Source organism: Dermochelys coriacea, chromosome 1, assembly GCF_009764565.3.
Source record: "Dermochelys coriacea isolate rDerCor1 chromosome 1, rDerCor1.pri.v4, whole genome shotgun sequence".
Taxonomy (NCBI): Eukaryota; Metazoa; Chordata; order Testudines; family Dermochelyidae; genus Dermochelys; species Dermochelys coriacea.
Genome location: NC_050068.2, coordinates 1,689,909 through 1,711,715, shown reverse-complemented (window position 1 = coordinate 1,711,715; position 21,807 = coordinate 1,689,909). Strand labels below are relative to the sequence as shown.

At 43.9% G+C, this 21,807-nt stretch overlaps 1 protein-coding gene and 1 pseudogene across 3 annotated transcripts; one reads left to right on the top strand and one right to left on the bottom strand.

The window, feature by feature from the left end:
* LOC119863297 overlaps positions 1-21,807 on the bottom strand; it is a 106,928-nt pseudogene that overhangs the window by 63,391 nt on the left and 21,730 nt on the right.
* LOC119861774 (olfactory receptor 52R1-like) lies at positions 8,107-21,777 on the top strand. Of its 3 annotated transcripts, none has more exons than XM_038417298.2 (2): positions 8,107-8,137; positions 16,439-17,370. In XM_038417298.2, exons 1-2 carry the CDS (start codon positions 8,107-8,109, stop codon positions 17,353-17,355), a joined length of 948 nt encoding a protein of 315 aa, XP_038273226.1. In that variant the 3' UTR covers positions 17,356-17,370. The 3 variants fall into 3 exon arrangements, with proteins under 3 accessions (XP_038273226.1, XP_038273245.1, XP_038273235.1); XM_038417307.1 differs by lacking the exon at positions 8,107-8,137 and adding an exon at positions 21,750-21,777 and having other exon boundaries at positions 16,408-17,324; XM_038417317.2 differs by lacking the exon at positions 8,107-8,137 and having other exon boundaries at positions 16,393-17,370.

The following is a 21,807-nucleotide window of genomic DNA, read 5'->3' as shown; positions in this document are numbered from 1 at the left end:
TACAAAAACCAATACCCCAGTAAAAGAAAAAAGTTTCTTTTAATCCCAAAGCCCAAGACCCAGGTCAATATATAATTAAGATCTTACCCACAAATCATTTTGTTGCCAATCCTTTAGAATCTAAAATCTAAAAGTTTATTCATAAAAAGAAAGGTTTCAGAGCAGCAGCTATGTTAGTCTGTACCCACAAAAGAAAAGGCATACTTGTGGCACCTTAGAGACTAACAGATGTATTTGAGCATAAGCTTTCATGAGCTACAGCTCACTTCATCACAAAAGCTTATGCTCAAATACATTTGTTAGTCTCTAAGGTGCCACAAGTACTCCATTTCTTTTTTCTTAAAAGAAAAAAATATACATGAGGGCTAAAATTGGTTAAATGGAATCAATTACATACAGTAATGGCAATGTTGTTGGTTCAGGTTTGTAGCAGTGATGGAATAAACGGCAGGTTCAAATTAAGTCTCTGAAGAACATCCACAGCTGAGATGGGTCATTCAGTCCTTTGTTCAGAGCTTCAGTTTGTAGCAAGGTTCCTCCAGAAGTAAGAAGCAGGACTGAAGACAAAATGGCAGGTTTCCAGGGTCTTTTATATTCTCTCTCTTGTGGGTGGAAACCCCTTTGTTCTCCTGTGCAAAATCACAGCAACAACATGGAGTTTGTAGCCACATGGGCAAGTCACATGTTCATGCATGACTCAGTTCTTTTACAGGGAGAGCAGCCATTGCTCATATGCTACCTTGAATGTCCCAGGAAGACCTTCATGTGGATTGAAGTCTCCAAGGTCCATTGTCAGTTAAGTGTTTCTTGATTGGGCACTTTATCTGCAAATTCCTTTCTCAAGAAGCTGACCAAATGCTTCACTAATGCTACACATTGAGATACAGGTACATAGCCAATATTCATAACTTCAACTACAAAAATGATACACACATACAGATAGCTTCTTTGTACAAGATTTGGTGCCACTATATGACCTTGGTTGCAACAATGGTCTATACGGTCCCAGTTTGTGTCAATAACATCATGCCGCTTATTTCCATTTTCCATAACTCTCCATTAATAATCTTCGGCAATATCCACACCATTGCTGTTTTTCTTTTCTTCCCTGTGTTATGTAAAAGAATTCTGCCTTTTCCCTCTTCCCTCTCCCCTCAGAGTGGCTTGATTCCAGTTAAACTCAGTATGCTTACGCCATTCTATAAGTCGTTGATTCCATAATGAGGATCTCTGAACCATTCAAAAGGCCATTGCCCATTATTTAACAGAGTGACCATTTTGTCTATGTATTGTATCCCTTACATTTGCATTTGTACACATCATATTGCTAATATAGTTGTGATGTTAATTTCAGATACACCCAATAAATTCATATTTAGAGACATTTTTGAGGCTTGGGGTTGTTTTAATTGTAGTTCCACACTTCTTATTCCTTGCTCTGATAATGCACCAAAATTTTGTGTCACATGTGTCTGAATAGCCCCCAAAATCTTACCCAAGGCTGACGTTTTTCCTTGTAATGTCTCAATATCAAATGAGTTTAAAATTCCAGTTCCAGCACCAATGCCACCTAAAATGTTTTCCCCTATACCTCTTTTATTTCTGATAGTCCCATCTCGCCACTGTTGTTGCCAAGCTTGCAATAGAGGTAAAGCTCAGGGCACACACTCTGAATGTTCGCAAAAAGAAAAGGAGGACTTGTGGCACGTTAGAGACTAACGCATTTTTTTGACCATAAGCTTTCGTGAGCTACACTTCATCGGATGCAATTTGTTAGTCTCTAAGGTGCCACAAGTACTCCTTTTCTTTTTTTAGAATACAGACTAACATGGCTGCTTCTCTGAACTCTGAATGTTGTGCACTTTTGTTTATTTGCATTCCTGCCAACCAAATCATTTGGGTCACAATAGTTGGGACTTCAATTACTTCTCCCTGAATTATTAGGATCCTTAATATTGAATCCAAGGCCATTATTCCATATGAATAATGTCCAATACTTCTGGCCGTATTGTTCTAAATACTTACACTAACCTCTTCTATTTTGGCTCGTGCTCCGGTATTTGTTTTTTTTCCTAAAATATAATGCACACAACACAATCTTTCTACTAAACAAAGAAGGCAAAGCCAAGCAAGCATAAGCAGTAAGCCAGTTACAAAAATTGTAGCACCGTGTGCACACTCCAAATCCAAAGTCTGTACAGGATAATCTCTGGTGCAATTGAGCATTCCTTCCTTTCTGAAAGACAAATGAAAAAAATATTATTTAGTCTTCAGGATATAACTTTACTTGTGATGTGTGGACCCACTTTCCCTTTCCCCCTTTATTAATTTGCACTATAGTAGGTGAAATTTTATTGATAATGAAAAATAATCCAACCCATCTAGACTCCAGGCTGTCTTGAGCCACATGAGAATACACAGTCTCTTGCTTTTTCAATGGCATCAGTCAGTTTAAACTCCATTTTCCTAAGTCCTATTGGTAACTACTTTACCCACTGGGTGACTGACACCTCCTGCTTCTCCTCCTCCTCCTCCTCCTCCTCCTGGGAATAATAAAGAGTTCCACAATCTCATAGGCCTTCAAAGAGAATTTAATAAGGCTGGTAGCCAGTACCCAATCAATCACTACTCTGGATGGCTGGCAACACCATTGGTAATTTATTGTCCCAATCTTTGCCAGTTTCTTGCACCACTTTGTGTAGGGTTTGCTTGATAATCTGATTCATCCTTTCTACTGTCCCTGATGATTGAGGATGGTAGGGAATATATTTATTCCTAAATATTTTAATAATTTTTGAATTATTTCTCCTACAAAATGTGGGACATTATCTGAATCAATTACTTTTGGTGTCCCATATCTACTAAATACTACTTCCCACAACCTCTTGGCACTGGTCTCTGCAGTATGATAATCAATTTATATTCTACACCATGGCCCTAGAATTCTTTGGTGTAACAAGGGTCCCAAATTTGGTGGTCTATTTCCATCTGCTGCACATCGTATATAGTTTTTAACAAACATTTCTATGTCTTCTCACACCTTAGGCCATATTCCAATCTGTTTATCTTAAAGAGAGTATTTTCTATTCCTTGGTGAACCATACAGTGAAACAGGGTAATTAGCTCTTTTCTTTGAAGTCTGTCAGCTGTCAGGTACCCACTTTACCTCTCCTGTTTTCTTATTCACTGCATATCCCCCTTGTATATTTCAATTTCCCCATCTTTCTTTAATTTCAGACTCCTGTTTTATCGCTTAAAGCTCTAGTAAATACCATAACCCCTAAAGGTTCCTTTGCTACTATTTTTCATTCCCTCCTCACCGTTGATGACTTCCAATATGTCTTACTTTTCATTTTCCAGGATGTTCTTTCAACTAATCATAAATAAATTTCCAATTCTCCTTTTGGATCAGATTTTTCCCCTCAGTTGTTTCCCAATGGTTCTTTTTCCAAATCCCAATACAATGTTTAAACAGATCACTAAGAGCTCTGATCTCTGCCACCAACCTGAAGTCATGCCATGGATCCAGAAATAGTTTCCCCATTAACTTGCACAGCAACATATCACAAATATTGTTTGCCCCTTTCATGGTATGAACTACCATCTGTGAATCAAACTTCTTTTTCTCCGAGGCTTAACACTTCATTTACTGGGGGTGCTTTTTCAACTAACTTTGGTTTGGTTTCTGGTAGTGGGTATTCATCTTCTTCTGCCTTCCTTAGGGGAGCATATGGTAACATGAATGCTTGTTTGTTATTCTCATAGGTAACATCTCTGCTAGTTAACATCAATGTCCATTGGACCATTCTGGTATTTGAAACTCCTTTTCCCTCCAGTTTTCCTGATAAAATATATTTCAAGGGAGAGTGAGGTGTTTGTATTACAATAGGGCAGGGGTGGGCAAACTATGGCCCGTGGTCCGGATCCGGCCCATCAGGGCTTTGGATCCAGCCCTCCGGATTGCCCCCGTGGTGCTGGAGGGCCCGTGCCACTCTCAGAAGTGGCCAGACCATATCCCTGCAGCCTGGAGGGGGAGGGCAGAGGGCTCCATGCACTGTCCTTGCCTCCAGGCACCGCCCCCCCCAGCTCCCATTGGCACAAAATGGGGAATCGCGGCCAATGGTAGCTTTGGGGGAGGTACCTGGAGGCGTGGCAAGGGCAGCGCGTGGAGCCCTGTGTCACCCCCTCCCCAGGGGCTGCACAGGGACATGGTTCTGGCCGCTTCCCAGAGTGGCATGACGTGGGGCCAGGGCAGGCGTGTAGAAAACCTGCCCTGGCCCGGGAGCATGCCACTGCCACCCCAGAGTTGCTTTAGGTAAGCGGCGCCGGGCTGGAGCCTACTGCACCCTGCCCCCCAACTCCCTGCCCTAAGCCCCCTCCTGCACCCCAACCCCCTACCCTGTCATACCCTTCACCCTTCCTGCACCCCAACCCCCTGCCCTGTCATACCCTTCACCCTTCCTGCACCCCAACCTCCTGCCCTGAGCTCCCTCCCTCAGTCTGCACCCCTTCTGCACCTCTTCCCTGAACCCCCTCCTTTACTCCACACCCTTCCTCCACCCCAACCCCTTCCCTGAACCCCCTCATACAAACCACATACCTCCTCTGCCCCAGTCTCTTACCCTGAGCCCATTCCTGCACTTCGCACCCTCTCCCACACCCCGCACTCCTTCCCACACTCCAACCCCCTTCCTCAGCACTGCATACAATTTCCCCACCCAGATGTAGCCCTCGGCCCAAAAATTTTGCCCACCCCTGCAATAAGAGCTGTGCCACTAGTCAAAGCAAAAGCTTCAATGGCCCACACAGCAGCTAAGCATTCTCTTTCACAAATTCCAAACTTCTGCTCTATACGGGTTAATCTTCTAGACTCATATGCAGCTGGTATTAACTTCCCCTTTTCTGTTTCTTGCATCAACTCTCCAGGAAGTCTCTGTTTGATTGTTGCTAACTTAATCACAAATGGCTTGTTTATCTCAGGGAATTTCAATGCTGGGGCTTGTACCAAACCCTGTTTTAAATTATAGAATAGAATTATAGAATATCAGGGTTGGAAGGGACCTCAGGAGGTCATCTAGTCCAACCCCCTGCTCAAAGCAGGACCAATCCCCAACTAAATCATCCCAGACAGGACTTTGTCAAGCCTGACCTTAAAAACTTCTAAGGAAGGAGATTCCATCACCTCCCTAGGTAACGCATTCCAGTGCTTCACCACCCTCCTAGTGAAAATTTTTCCTAATATCCAACCTAAACCTCTCCCACTGCAACTTGAGAACATTACTCCTCATTCTGTCATCTGCTACCACTGAGAACAGTCTAGAGCCATCCTCTTTGGAACCCCCTTTCAGGTAGTTGAAAGCAGCTATCAAATCCCCCCTCATTCTTCTCTTCTGCAGACTGAACAATCCCAGTTCCCTCAGCCTCTCCTCATAAGTCATGTGTTCCAATCCCCTAATCATTTGTGTTGCCCTTCGCTGGACATTTTCCAATTTTTCCACATCCTTCTTGTAGTGTGGGGCCCAAAACTGGACACAGGACTCCAGATGAGGCCTCACCAATGTCGAATAGAGGGGAACGATCACGTCTCTTGATCTGCTGACAATGCCCCTACTTATACATCCCAAAATGTCATTGACCTTCTTGGTGAAAAGGGCACACTGTTGACTCATATCCAGCTTCTTGTCCATTGTAACCCCTAAGTCCTTTTCTGCAGAACTGCCGCCGAGCCATTCGGTCCCAATCTGAAGCAGTGCATTGGATTCCTCTGTCCTAAGTGCAGGACTCTGCACTTGTCCTTGTTGAACCTCATCAGATTTCTTTTGGCCCAATCCTCTAATCTGTCTAGGGCCCTCTGTATCCTATCCCTACCCTCCAGTGTATCTACCTCTTCTCCCAGAAATCACAGAAATCTTTTTCTTGTTCAGGCTCCCACTCCAATTCTGCAATCTTTTTAAATAAATGCTACAAAGATCTGGTTATTATGGCAAAATTCCAAATGTGTTCCCTTAAATAATTAAACTCTCCTAACATTAACTTCAGTGCATGTTAAATCCTCTGGTCAGGGAAAATTTAGCAATGATTTCACTTCTTGTTGATCTACTTAAATTCCTTGTTCTCCTAGGAGTACTTGTGGCACCTTAGAGACTAACAAATTTATTTGAGCATAATCTTTCGTGAGCTACAGCTCACTTCATCAGATGCATGCAGTGGAAAACACAGTGGAGAGATTTTATATACACAGAGAACAAGAAACAATGGGTTTTACCATACACACTGTAACGAGAGTGATCAGGTAAGGTGAGCTATTACCGGGGACGGAGGGAACCACTTGTAGTGATAATCAATATGTAAACCTTCAAATCAGCGGCACTCCTATGGGTACCCGCATGGCCCCACAGTATGCCAACATTTTTATGGCTGACTTAGAACAACGCTCCCTGAGCTTTCGTCTCCTAATGCCCCTATTCTACTTGCACTATATTGATGAATTTTTCATCATCTGGACCCATGGAAAAGAAGCCCTTGAGGAAATCCACCATGATTTCAATAATTTCCATCCCACCATCCACCTCAGCCTGGACCAGTCCACACAAGAGATCCACTTCCTGGACACTACAGTGCTAATAAGCGATGGTCACATAAACACCACCCTATACCAGAAACCTACTGACTGCTATGCCTACCTACATGCCTCCAGATTTAATCGAGACCCCACCACACAATCCATTGCCTACAGCCAAGCTCTACGATACAACCGCATTTGCTCCAACCCCTCAGACAGAGACAAACACCTACAAGATCTCTATCAAGCTTTCTTATAACTACAATATCCACCTGCTGAAGTGAAGAAACAGATTGACAGAGCCAGAAGAGTACCCAGAAGTCACCTACTACAGGACAGGCCCAACCAAGAAAATAACACAACGCCACTAGCCATCACCTTCAGCCCCAACTAAAACCTCTCCAACGCATCATCAGGGATCTACAACCTATCCTGAAGGACGACCCATCACTCTCACAGATCTTGGGAGACAGGCCAGTCCTTGCTTACAGACAGCCCCCGAACCTGAGGCAAATACTCACCAGCAACCACACACCACACAACAAAACCACTAACCCAGGAACCTATCCTTGCAACAAACCCTGTTGCCAATTCTGTCCACATATCTATTCAGGCGACACCATCATAGGGCCTAATCGCATCAGCCACACTATCAGAGGCTCGTTCACCTGCCAGTGTGATATGTGCCATCATGTGCCAGCAATGCCACTCTGCCATGTATATTGGCCAAACTGGACAGTCTCTACGTAAAAGAATGAATGGACATAAATCAGACATCAAGAATTATAACATTCAAAAACCAGTCGGAGAACACTTCAATGTCTCTGGTCACTCGATTACAGACTAAAAAGTTGCAATTCTTCAAAAACAGACTCCAATGAGAGATTGCTGAGTTGGAATTAATTTGCAAACTGGACACCATTACATTCGGCTTGAATAAAGACTGTGAGTGGATGCGTCATTACACAAAGTAAAACTATTTCCCCATGTTTATTTCCCCCTCCCCTCACTGTTATTCACACGTTCTTGTCAACTGCTTGAAATGGCCCACCTTGATTATCACTACAAAAGTATTTTTTTCTCTCCTGCTGGTAATAGCTCACCTTACCTGAACACTCTTGTTACAGTGTGTATGGTAACACCCATTGTTTTATGTTCTCTGTGTATATAAAATCTCCCTACTGTATTTTCCACTGCTTGCATCTGATGAAGTGAGCTTTAGCTCACGAAAGCTTATGCTCAAATAAATTTGTTAGTCTCTAAGGTGCCACAAGTACTCCTTTTCTTTTTGCGAATATAGACTAACATGGCTGCTACTCTGAAATCTGTTCTCCTTGGGTCACCTACAAATAATTTGTCCTCTTTTGCACTAATTGGTCTTTCTCTCTATTAGCCTTAAAACCTGTTTCCTGGATAAGTCTCAGCACACATTTACTCCGCTCAGTCAGCTCCTCTTCAGAGTCCCCACAAACTAATCTGTCATCTAGATATGAGGTGACATTCTCGCAATCCTCTTTGGATAATTGATTCAGCATTTGCACCATATGTTGGTGCACAGTAGCCGGAGCACAATGCAGGCCCTGGGGAATTCGTTTGAATAAGAACTGTTGTCCTTTAAAGGCAAACGCCAAGCGGGCCCAAGGATCAGGCTGTAATGAGATGGCAAAAAAGCAATTTTCCAGGTCTGTGACAGAGAACCATTTGGTGACATGGCTAGGGTAGCTTTACTGATTTGTCTAAAATCCACTGTCAATCTCCAGTCTCTTGAGGCTTTTAATATGGGCAAATTGGGCTATTGTGTGCAGAATTCCCCTTTTCAGTCACTCCCTGTTGTTCCAATGACTCAATTATTTTCTCAGTTCCTGCATCTGCTTTCAAAGGGTATTTATACTGTCTCTGTGGTGGCACTTCATCCCCCAAAATTTTAACACACGCTTCAATTTTACCACACTCTTCTTTATTCTTAGTCCATACATCAGGGAACCCACACATCTTGTTGATTCAATATAATCTCCTCCACTGCTTCTGCAGCACCTATTCCTGGAATGTTCCCTGCTGTTGGAGCACCTTCCGTCCAGCCAGGCACATGCCCAGAACTCCATTAGTTAAATCCAAACCCAACCGAGTCCTCTTCAAAAAAGGTGTCCCTAACATTACTCGCTCAGTCACTTGACTTATCTGAAACATTTGTTCTTTACAACAAAAATCCCCCGTTCTCTCCCACAGAAGCTGGGATGCCCGACTGTCTTACTGCTCAGTCCTGAATACACTCCTGAGCCTGCCTTTCTGCTGCCCTGCCCTTACTGAGGAACTGGGGCTCATAACTGACTGTCTGCTGCTTGGCCCTCAACACAGGCCCAAGGCATAGACTCTTTGCTGCCCTGCCCTGATGGAGGGCTTGAACTCATAACTGTTTGCTCCTGAAGGCAGGCTTGTCATGAGTTCAGTTCTGATGGAGAGACCATGGATACAGCAGGGAAACACAAGGACTCCTGTCTTCTCTCTGTCATTCTATGTGGGTCCTTGGCCAAATCACATCTCCCTGTACCTCAGTTTAGCTATATGTAAAATGGGGATATGTTCATAGTGACTTTCCCTTGCACGATGTTTTGAAGATCCTTCAGTGAAAGATGCTATAAGGTATGATGATAGTTACTGATGAGAATTACTGATCTCTGATCTCCTTGTGATAGCCCCGTGTGCCTGAAGAAACTGCTCGTGTCTCCCCTCACTCATCTCTCTCCAGATCTTTTTCGACTATCTATTCAGCCATCCTGGGCATTTACATGGTATCAGACCATAGGGAGATCTAGGCATTATCCCTAATTGTCTTACTAATCAACTATAATTTTTAAATATACACAAATACACAGAGTAGCCAATTACGCTCTGACTCAGCACAGAACCCAAGAGTTCTCATCTCCCTTTGGGAAGGTCCCTTAATTACTGTTTACTCCTAAAACTGTATAAACAGCACTCAAGTGCAGAAAGGCTGGTCTCCACCCTCTTTACATTCAGATGCTTGCTTCTCCATTAAAGGCTGAGTGAACCCCACTGGGATTGCACAGAGCTACATTATAAACGGTGCACAGTTCTGTGTCATCTGTCAGCGCGGGATGCTGCTGCAGATGCTGGGTGAGTGGGGTGTGGGTCACGGCTACCTGAGCGGGATTCCCAGGGAAGACGCTTCCGCCTCAGAATTCACAGGTACCCATCAATTGGTGCTTGAGAAACTCTGTGCAACTTGGGTGCGATGGAAAGTAGAATAGGTCTGTTATCCTTTCTGCTCTGCACAGACATGAAACATTCCAGGGCCCTTGCCACAGGAGATGAGTTTTCTCCCATATCATGGGCCAAAACGTCCCTGTATGTTGTGCCCCTGCAGCTAATGGCCTCCAGCCCCAAGGTGGCTGCATTTCAGTGACACAATGGATCCTTCAGGATGAAAGGTATTAGTAGACATACAATACAAAGGCCAAATTCTGATGTTGTGGCCCATACGTTGCTCATTCCCCACTGAGGGAAAAATCTCGTTGGAGTAAGAACAGAGTAAAGACCTCAGGAGGCAGCTGTGTGTTAATGCACAGAGACTGTCACCTCCTCCCCTTGCATTTCAGGGCTCTGGCTGTTAACAGGGTGGCTGTTACCTGACTTTCATATGCTGGGAAGCATGGAGGACCTAGGGCTTCTAACTAGAATAATTATAAAAAAAATGTCAACAAAGACAAGACATCTTCTCTCCTAGCTTTATTCCAGAAATTGCCTGATGGGTTATGTCTGAACTTTTTTTTTAAAAAAAAGGTTAAGCCAGAAGCAGATGCCCACCCTGATAAATTTCAGGCCAAACAGTTAATGTTTGGCAAACTTATAAGCAACTGAAAATGAGGACTTCTAATTCAACGTGTCAGACCCCCTACACTACAGGCGGTGCAACCAGCACCCCCTACAATGCCCAATCCATTTGTGAAACCCATTCAGCGACACTGAAACGGTCATTGTAATTTAGTGTTCCCTTATACTTGTGTTATGAGACACAATAAATATGAATGCCTGATATATTTTCTTTGTGGATAGATTCATAGGGTTTAAAGCCAGAAGGGACCATTTGATCATCCATTCCAACCTCCTGTATAACACAGGCCATTACTTTTCACCCAGTTACCCATTTATTGAGATCCACAATTTGTGTTTCACAAAGGCTCTGTCTACACTAGAATTTCACATCATAGAATCATAAAGCCACATGATGAGAAGGGATCGCAAGGTTCGTGTAGTCTAACCCTCTGCTAAAATTCAGGATTTGTTGCATGTAAACCATTCAGGACAGATGGCTATCCTGCCTCCTTGGAAAACCTACAGAGAAGGAGCTTTTACAGCCTCCCAAGGCATGTATTCCGGTGTCCTACTGTTCTCAGAGTTAGGAAGTTCCTCCTGATATTTAATCTAAATCTGCTGTGATGTAGTTTGAACGCATTGCCCTCTGCAGGAAGAGAGAACAACTTTTCTCCTTTTTTTTCACGGCAGCCTTTCAAGTATTACATAAGAATATAAGAACATAAGAATGGCCATACTGGGTGAGACCAAAGGTCCATCTAGCCCAGTATCCTGTCTTCTGACAGTGGCCACTGCCAGGTTCCCCAGAGGGAATGAACAGAACAGGTAATCATCAAGTGAGCCATACCCTGTCGCCCGTTCCCAGCTTCTGGAAAACAGAGGCTAGGGACACCATCCCTGCCCATCATGGGTAATAGCAATTGATGGACCTATTTGAAGACTGCTATCATATCCACCCTTAACCTACTATATTCCAAAATAAACATACCAAGTTCCTTCAGCCTTTGCTTGTATGCCTTATATTCCATCCCTCAAATCATCTTTGTCACTCTCCTCTGGACCTTTTCCAGTTTCTCTACATCCTTCTTGTACATTGGTGACCAAAATTGTACACAGTATCCAGCTGAGGCCTCCAATTGAGATCTAACCAGTGCCAAGTAGGGCTGTGCTATCACCCACGATGACTTGCATGCTATATCTCCACTAATGCAACCTAATATTGTACTTTCTTTTTTTGCAATAGCAAAAATCTCCATACCCATAAAAGATACAGTTATATCAGCCTAACCCCAGTGTAGACAGCATGAGGGAGATGAATTACCTGCTCTGACAAGAGAACCCCTTCTGTCAGTGTAAGTAGTGTCTACACTGAAGCACTACAGCAGCTCCACTGTAGTGGTTTAAGTGTAGACAAGCCCTCAAGCAGATCTTCCAGAAAAGCATCAAACCAGGATCTGCAGACATGCGGAGTTGGAGAATCCACCATTTCCTTTTGCAGCATGTTCCAATGGTTAACAACCATTAGTGCTAAATATTTGGCCTGTATTTCCAATTGGAATTTGTCCTGCTTCAGCTTCCAGCCATTAGGCCTTGATCTGTCTTTTCTCCTAGATTACAGAGCCCGTTATTACCAACAATTTTCTCCCCATGAAAATCTCCACTTGTCTTTTTGATAAGATATATAGATGAAGCTCTTTATGTCTCTCACTGTCTGACATTTTCTCCAGCCTTCAATATTTTTTTGTGGCTCTTTTCTGAACCCTCTCCAATTTTTCAACATCCTTTTTGAAGTGTGGATCCCAGGACTGGACAAAGTCGGTTTCACCAATGCCATGTGCAGAAGTTTCAGAGCAGCAGCCGTGTTAGTTTGTATTCGCAGAAGGAAAAGGAGTACTTGTGGCACCTTAGAGACTAACAAATTTATTCCTTCCCCTGCTCCAACTCACCAGTCCCCTGTTTATTCATCTAAGGATCGCATCATCCCTTTTGGCCCCAGGATCACAATGGGAACACACGATGAGGTGGTTGTCCATAATGACCTCTACATCCTTTTCAGGGTCACATCTTGCAATAACATAGTACCCTAGTCTATGGTCGGGCCTGCGTTCCTTGTTCCGAGAGGATAACTTTGCATTTGACTTTGTTAGAACCTTTTGTTTGAATGGGCCCATCTCACCAAATGATCTAAATGTATCAGTGTGTTGCCCTGGCCTCCTCATTGTAACCACTCTGCCAATATTTGGGTCATCCACAAATTTAATCTGCAACGATTTTCTATTTGCTTCCAGATCCTTGATGAAAATATTGAATAGCATCAGGCCTAGAACTGATCCCTGCAGAACCCCACTAGAAACAGCCCAGCTCGCTAACAATGGCCCATTGACAGTTTTTAGTCCATTTTATGTGTGCTCTACTGAGATTGGATAGTGTTCATTTTTTATCTGAATATTGTCTCCTACTAAATCAAATGCCTCAGAGAAATCAAAGTTCATTTCATCTGCGTGACTCCTTTGATCAACCAAATGTGCACTCTCATTAAAGAATGACATTGGGTTTATTTAACAAGCCCTATTTCCATAAACCCTGTTGTTGACTGGCATGAATTATATTCCTATCTTTTTTTTTTTAACTAATCCTATATCAGCTTTTCCATTGTTTCCTAACTTTATCAAACCTTTTTTAAAAACTTTCCATTTATTTTTAATTGTTTATTTTCAACTCAGTATGCTCGTGTATTTCTTTCTTTCTTTCCCTTTTTTTTTTCCCCCTCTGCTGCCTGATTGCATACTTCTGGTTCCAGATGAGATGAGTGGCTGATTGGTCAGTTAGTAACTCTGGTGTTTGTCACTCTAAGGTTCTACGGTAGATGCTGTTTAACATCCTCCTTGACAGCTAATGGACTGGAGAGTATTTTATCCCCTCATGTGATATGAGTACCTCATATTGCTTCTTTACAACTGTGGAACAAAAGTATTTGTTGAACACGGGTACTTTTTCTGCAACATTAAGTAGTCTCCTTTCTCCCTCTAGAAATTGGCCTAAACCTTTTCTAAGATTTCTTTTGTTCTTAATATAGTAAATAACCTTCTCTTTGTGATCCTTAGCCCTGTGAAGCATGGATTTTTCTATTTCCCCTTTCTATTTCCCTCTTCTTCAAGCACTCCCAATATTCATTCCTATTTTTCTGGGTAATTCATTTCCAGATTTCTGTGCTGATAATTTGGCGTTTCCATGGATCTGCTATCAATAACAGACAGGTCTTTTCCCTGAGGTGTGTTCTAGTTGGGGTGTTTTCCCGTCACATGTCTTGGCAAAGGTTTGATTTTTTTCCACTCACATTTTGAGTAAACAGGTGAATGGGAAACTCCCGAGAGCGTGCAATCTCTAGCCAGGCTTTGTTTGCATTAAGGCTATGTCTAGACTGGCCGAGATTTTCTGCTGAAAGTTTAGTGGAATGTTCATGAAGTGCTGGATGGCTTTGCAGTAATGGGTTTCCCCAATTGCGAAGGTGCAATAGAGGTCACACATATTCCAATTTTGGCACTGGGCCATCTTCCGATTCATTCTTCTCCGTGGTGTTGCAGGAGCTTGTGGATCACCGTAGGTGTTTCATTGACAACAATGCAGGGTGATCTGGAAAAGTGCATGAATCTTTAGGAACACCATCCTTTACTAAAATGTGCAAGTGGGGACTTTCTTTCCAGACCAGACGATCCCCATAGGGGATGTCAAAATGCCTATACTGATCCTGAGAGACCCAGCATATCTCTTAATGTCATGAAGCCATACGTGGAAAACCTGGATAGCAGTCAGGAGAGTTTCAACAATAGAGTGAGTAGGTTCAGGATGACTGTGAAATGTGCATTTGGCAGATTAAAGGCACATGGTGATGCCTTTATTGTAGGTTAGACCTCAATGTGGAAAATATCCCCATGGTCAAAGCCATGTGTTGCACATTGCATAATAATTGTGAAGGAGAGGATGACAAGTGTTCTCGAGGTGGCTTGCTGAGGCAGAACACTTGGCTGTTAAGAGGGAAGATCCTTTCATGGGTTGAGAACTGGTTAAAAGACAGGGAACAAAGGGTAGGAATAAATGGTAAATGTTCAGAATGGAGAAGCAGAAGAGTTGGCTGCTGAAAATCAGCAGCCAGATATCAAGGCTGTTATAGTGGCACAATGGGAGCAATTCAAATCAGGAAGGCTCTGAGGCAACACTTTGAAGATAAGAACTAGTAACGTTTGGTGCTGTGGTTCTTACTGTAATGCATAATGAAGTCCAGTTTTGGTTGGGTAGGAAGCAGTTGTGATACTTCAGAGCCAGTATTCAATGTACAGAAATGATAAAACTAAATATTCTTTTGCTGCTGCCATCTGCTATCATAACTTGGATGGAAACAAAGAGTGCTTATTATACAAATAATTTTATTGTCAAAAAAAACCCCAACACCATGCATGGGAAATTGAGGTACCAGGAGAGGGCTGAATTTTGGAGCTGAGCATAAGTCCAGCTGTCATTTGAAAAGCTGTCTGTGGGGGTGGAGTGTAGGGGAAAGCGTGAAATCCCAGAAATCGGAAATAGATGTGCGGGTACAGTCTGGGGAGGGCATGGGAAAGAGCTCTGAAAGTGCTGAAGGGGAAGGCAGACATGTACCTGCTCAGTCTGGAGGGTTACGAGGGACTGCAGCATGTCGGTTTGCTGCTCCAAAACTTTTATCCACCTCTCCATTGCATCCCTAGTGTATGCTTCATTTTCTATTGTTTCATGCTTGTCACTTTCCCTCCACTTCCTCTGTTGTGTCTTGTCTGCACCAGAATACTGCAGACAGTACTAACTGGACAGAGCACCAGGCGACCTTGGCATGGCCTCCACTTCTCCTTCTGCCTCCACCTCTTTATCAATGACTTCCTTCTCTGGGTTAGCTCCAGTTTCTGTCAGCTGCAGGCCGAGGAAGTATCCACATGGGTCTTGGCCATTGTTGAGGGGTCGCCACCGAGAATAGCATTCAACTTCTTATAAAAATGGCAGGTCTGGGGATCAGAATCAGAGGGACCATTTGCCTCCCCTGCCTTCTGGCACATATGCCTCAGCTCCTTCCCCTTTGCTGTGCACTGCAGTGTGTCCTGATCACAGCTCTTTTCCCACAAGCTGTGTGAAATCTGCCCATAGGTATCAAACTTCCTACAGCTGGAGTGCAGCTGGCACTGCACAACCTTCTCTCTCAAAATACTTAGGAGATCCAGCAGCTCTGCAGTGGTCCAAGTGGGAGAGCGTTTCCTGGGTGGAGCAGCCATGGCCACCTGGGAAAACATGATGTAAACTCTCCATGCCGAGCAAACAGGAAGGGGAGTTTCTGAATTCCCGGGCCTTCAAAGGGGGAGAGGTGAACAGAGGAGTTCAAACTTCTGACAAGAGTGGTCAGGATGGGCATTGTGGGACACCTTCCAAAGGCCTATTGCTATGATAAAATCAATTGCAAGTGTCTACACTGGCACTTCAATGACAAAACTTTTGAGTAAAAAGCCTTACAACTTTTGTCAAGGTAGTTTTATTGTGTCACTGAAACTGCCGAGTTACGCCATCAAAAGTGGCTTTGCAGAGTGTACACCGCCACTGTTGCTGCCTTTTGGCGAAAAAACTTGGCAGTGTAGAAAAGGCCTAAGGATCAATGATTGATAACAGTATCCACACTTCTGTTTCCTGCTGGTGTCTATTAAGGTTTCCCACACCATGATGTGTGGGAATTATTGAAGCACAGAACACCATAAAATATGAAATTGCCATAAGGAAATAAGGAATATGAATAAGGAAAATGTCATTTTTCAATGTATGAAGATCAGCCAATTTGCTTCATTCATCAGAATATCCCCCAGTAGTGCATATATTAACAATGTCTCTCCATCCAGGCATTTGTAATGAGACCATCACCCTAGGCCTGGACACATACAGGAAGTTGGGGTCTGCAGAAGATATCGGTCTGCCTCAGAGTTGGACACCTTCTCCCCTACTCTATGCCAGATTCCAACACAACTGACTTCACCAACCCCTCCACCTTCATCCTGCTGGGCATTCCTGGTCTGGAGGCAGCCCACATTTGGATCTCCATCCCCTTCTGTGCAATGTACACCATAGCCTTATTGGGGAACTTCACCATCCTATTCATCGTGAAGAGTGAGCCGAGCCTCCATTGGCCCATGTACTATTTCCTCTGCATGCTGGCTGTCACCGACCTGGTCCTGTCTACGTCCATCCTCCCCAAAACGCTGAGCATCTTCTGGTTCAATTCGAGGGAAATAGATTTCAATGCCTGCCTCACCCAGCTGTACTTCATTTTCTGCTTCTCAGGGATGGAGTCTGGGATCTTTGTGGCCATGGCTTTCGATCGCTATGTGGCCATCTGCCATCCCCTGAGACATTCCACTATCCTGACAAACTCCATAGTGGCCAAGATTGGCCTGGCTGTGGTGCTGCGTGGCGGCATGCTCATACTGCCCTATCCCTTACTCGCAAGGCAGTGGCCATATTGCAAAACCAACATCATCCCCCACTCATACTGTGAGCACATAGCCGTGGTGAAATTGGCCTGCGCAGACATCCGCATCAGCAGTTACTACAGCCTCTCTGTGGCATTCTTTGTGATTGGTCTGGATATGTGTTTTATCATCATGTCCTATACCCAGATCCTCAGGGCCATTTTCAGCCTCCCCACAAAGGACGCCAGGCTCAAGACTTTTGGGACCTGCGGCTCGCATCTCTGTGTCATCTTAGCTTTTTACATCCCAACTCTCTTCTCCTCCCTCATGCACCGGTTTGGCCACAATATGCCCCTGCATTTACACATTCTCATTGCCAACATGTACCTCCTTGTACCCCCCATGCTAAACCCGATCATCTACGGAGTGAGGACTAAACAGATCCGGGGCAGGCTGCTCTGGCTCATTACTCATAAAGGGGCCTAAAGTTTTCTCCTGGTGCTCTGGCTCTCACACTAAGCTCCGAGCAGAGCTGGCTGGTGACATGGTGCTGGGCCCTTTTCCCTGAATTACTGATTTGACAGTCAAGGTGACATTAATCCTTTCCTGACCTTACTGTGCTGTTTCAGTGGGACAGACTGGGGCATCGGTCTACATAGAACTCATTAACTCATAGGGTTGCCTCCTTTCTAATTTTAGGTAACGGGACCCATGCGGCCCCGCCCACTTCTTTCACCAAGGTCCCACACCTGTTGCTCACTGCTCTCCTCCTTCTGCCTATCATTCACTGGATCATTACCACCTCCCAACCACCTTGATGCATATGCACTTCCAGGGGCTAGTTAGGCTCTTGAAATCTTATGTTTTTAACAGATAACTTAGCAATTAGTTGACAGGAATACTGTATCACATTCCTATATACAAGTAATACAGTTAAATTAATAATCCACTCACTCAACTCTAATACTAACATGTTCTGACATCTTTTGGCTGGTCACTTAAGAACACTGGTTAGGTTTAAACATTTAATGTATCTTCTTACTTTGTTACTAACTCTGCAGAGAGAGAGAGACCCCATCAGGCCTTCTGGCAGGGGACTGGGGCTCTGGGAGGGGAGTGGGGTACAGTGGACTAAGGCAGGGGGGCAGATACATCTAGGGACTATATAACATCAGATTGGCCATACTGGGTAAGATGAATGGTCTGTCTAGCCCTGTATCCTAGCTCAAAACAGTGCCCAATACCAGGTGCTTCAGAGGGAATGAACAGGGAGGGAATGAACAGAACTGGAAAATTCTGAGTGATCCATCCCCTATCGTACTGTCTCAGCTTCTGGCAAACAGAGGCTGGGGCACACAGAACATGGCATTGGCTTCCTGGCTAATAACTATTGATGGACCTACCTTTCATTAACTTATCTAGTTCTTATTGTAACCCTGTTATAGTTTTGACCTTCACAACATCTCATGGAAAAGAGTTCCACAGGTCAACTGTGAAGAAATACTTCCTTTGTTTGCTTTAAATCTGCTGCGTATGAATTTAATTGGCTGACCCCTAGTTCTTGTGTTATTTGAAGAAGTAAATAACTTTTCCTGACTGAACTTTTCCAAACCATTCATGGTTTTATTTACACTCTCATATCCCCCTTAGTTGTCTTTTTTCAAAACCGAAAAGTCCCAGTCATTTTAATCTCTCCTCATATGGAATATCAATTTGGGTCTATTAGCCTGCTAGTTGCATAAACCTTTCTGATGCTGTGTCATAACTAATAACTCATGTTTCATTATATGAATCATCTGTATCCTTGTTCCATCATCTGCCCTGCTCCATTCCGCAGCCTTTGTGGGGATGTCATGGCAGCAGGCTTGCTAAAAGCAGTAGCTCTATAGACCAGCGGATGGGAGCGAATGGGGGTGGGAGATGAGGAAGGCTGAGGAACTCCAGACTGATATTTTCAATGCTCATGGACTCCTAGTAGCTGCTCCATACAAAGGGGCAGCACAAGATCAGGATTGAGGATATTCGAAGCTGAAGCCAGCAAATGCCCCCTTCAGCGCTGTGTAGGTTTTGACAGATTTCTTACTGGGGATACATTATCAGAGTAAAAGACTAGCAAATTCTGAAGTGGGCATGTCAAGTTTCCTTCCCCACTCTGAACTCTAGGGTACAGATGTGGGGACCTGCATGAAAGACCCCCTAAGCTTATTCTTATCAGCTTAGGTTAAAAACTTCCTCAAGGTACAAACTTTGCCTTGTCCTTGAATCCTATGCTGCCACCTCCAAGTGTGTTAAACAAAGAACAGGGAAAGAGCCCACTTGGAGACATCTTCCCCCCAAAATTTCCTCCCAAACCCTACACCCCCTTTCCTGGGGAAGGCTTGATAAAAATCCTCACCAATTTGCATAGGTGAACACAGACCCAAACCCTTGGATCTTAAGAACAATGAAAAAGCAATCAGGTTCTTAAAAGAAGAATTTTAATTAAAGAAAAAGTAAAAGAATCACCTGGCACTGGTTCTGGTGCTGGTTGTTCCACCAGTTCTGGTTCTGGGACTGGCTCTGTCTGGGTCTCTGGGACTGGATCCATTTACCTCTGACCGGGTCCTGGTAGAAGTTTCCAGAACAGAGCTCGGCATGACAGTTTGCTTAGCCTGGCTGCAGGTGACCCTTCCCACCCTCTTGGCTAGCTTCACATGATTGGCCAAGTCTTCCCCCAACAGCATGGGGATGCGATAATCACTATAGACTGCAAAAGTCCACGCTCCTGACCAGCCCTTGTACTGGACAGGCAAATTGGCTGTAGGCAAATTGAAAAAGTTGGACTTGAAGGGTTGAATTGTTACTTGGATCTCTGGGTCGATTAAATTGGGGTCCACTAAGGAAGCATGGATAGCCGACACTTGTGCTCTGGTGTCCCTCCACACGGTGACCTTCTTCCTGCCCAGACTCACAGTTTCCCTCCAATCTGAGGGTATCTGGGAGGTATGTGGGCCTGAGGACCTCTGGTGTGATTCCGGTGCAATGAATTGTAATCTGTTGGGGTTCTTGGGGCAGTTGGCCTTTACATGCCCCGGCTCGTTACATTTAAAACATCGTCCAACTGATGAATCACTGGGGCGAGATGGGTTGCTGGAGAACAGGGTGCTGGGACAATAAGGTGTCTGGAGTGCTCCTTGGTGTGTACTTGGGGCCTTGGGCTGCCCCCCTGGTAGTAGGGTGTGGTCTGAGGTTGTCCCTTCTGGTATCCACTCCAACTGTGACCAGAGTTGTTTCTTTCTCCTCCCTCCACCCATTTTACTCTGGTTTTCCCCACCTCTCTGGTGTTTTGGGACTGCTCATATTGATCAGCATAAGAAGCAAGACTTTCTGCTGAGTCTATTTTCTTATCCCATAAACACTGTTTTATTTCCTCCTTGGACATATTCAGGAATTGCTCCTGAGTCATGAAATCACACATTCTTTCAAAGCTAGTGACACCCCTTCCTTTGACCCATTTATATCACAGATCCTTTATCTGGTTTAGATAAGCCACATTACTTAGTCCAGGTCCTCTCTTAAGGGCTCTAAATTTTACTCTGTAAGTTTCAGGTGTAACTTGAAATTGCCTGAAAACCAAATCCTTGAATTTATTATAGTCAGAAGCCTCATTAATAGGCATCTTATTGAATATGTCCAGAGCTCTTCCAGTCAATTTTGCAACCAATGTGGTCATCTTCAGGAATTTGATGAAGTGTGCACGGTCTCTCAAAGGTGATAAAATATTCAGCAATATCACTGGATTCATCATACTGTGGACATAGTCGCTCCCATTTGTGGATTGTTGGGTAAGGATTGTTAGGGTTATCCGCTATATTCTGCTAAGCCTTTGCCTTCTACATCTCCAGTGTATGCTTCCTCTCTTTTTCTTTCTCCTCCATTTCTTTAGCCTTTGCCTCCATTTCTTTTTCCTTTACTTCCATTTCTCTCCTGTGGGCAGCCTCTTTGGCTTTTTCCATCTTGGATTCTGTCATCTTAGCCTCTCTGTTTTTAACTAACTTTAAACGTAAGAGTTTAAAAAAAACCAGAAAACTTGTCTTGTAATATTTTGCTGTGCTGTAATACGATACCTGTGTTCTCTGATAGCTATTCTCAGCCTACAGAAAAATCCTTTGTCTCCAGGCAAATAGACAGAGAACCCTCTAGTTGCTCTTAGCTTAAAAAACAACAAACAACCCTCTTCAGGTCTGTGAAAAATTTGTGAATTTCCCTGCAGGAGGTTAACTACTCTGCTTGGAGGTAGAGAAAACTCCAGCTCAAAAAAGATAAATCCCTTTTGTCTCTGCTCTGGCCCCCAGGCAGAGACAAAAAAAAAACCTCTAAGTGCTTTCAGCTTAAAACCTGTTTCCAAGCAGCCCAAATGAAAAAAAAAATGTCCTTTTAAAATCCTACTGTTCTTCTGCTTCAAAAGGATCTAACCCCCCCCCTGAAAATTAGCTAAAAAAAATCTTAAAATGATCCCACCGATCTGCCACCATGTCAAGGTTCCTTCTCCACTCTGAAGTCCAAGGTACAGATGTGGGGACCTGCATGAAAGCCCCCCTGAGCTTATTCTTACCAGCTTAGGTTAAAACTTCCTCAAGGTACAAACTTTGCATTGTCCTTGAACCCTATGCTGCCACCACCAAGCATTGTAAACAAAGAACAGGGAAAGAGCCCATCTGGAGACGTCTTCCCTCCAAAATATCCCCCCAAGCCCTACACCCCCTTTCCTTGGGAAGGCTTGATAAAAATCCTTACCAATTTGCATAGGTGACCACAGACCCAAACCCTTGGATCTTAAGAACAATGATAAACCAATCAGGGTCTTAAAAGAAGAATTTTAATTAAGGAAAAAGTAAAAGAATCACCTCTGTAAAATCACGATGGTAAATACCTTACAGAATAGTCAGATTCAAAACA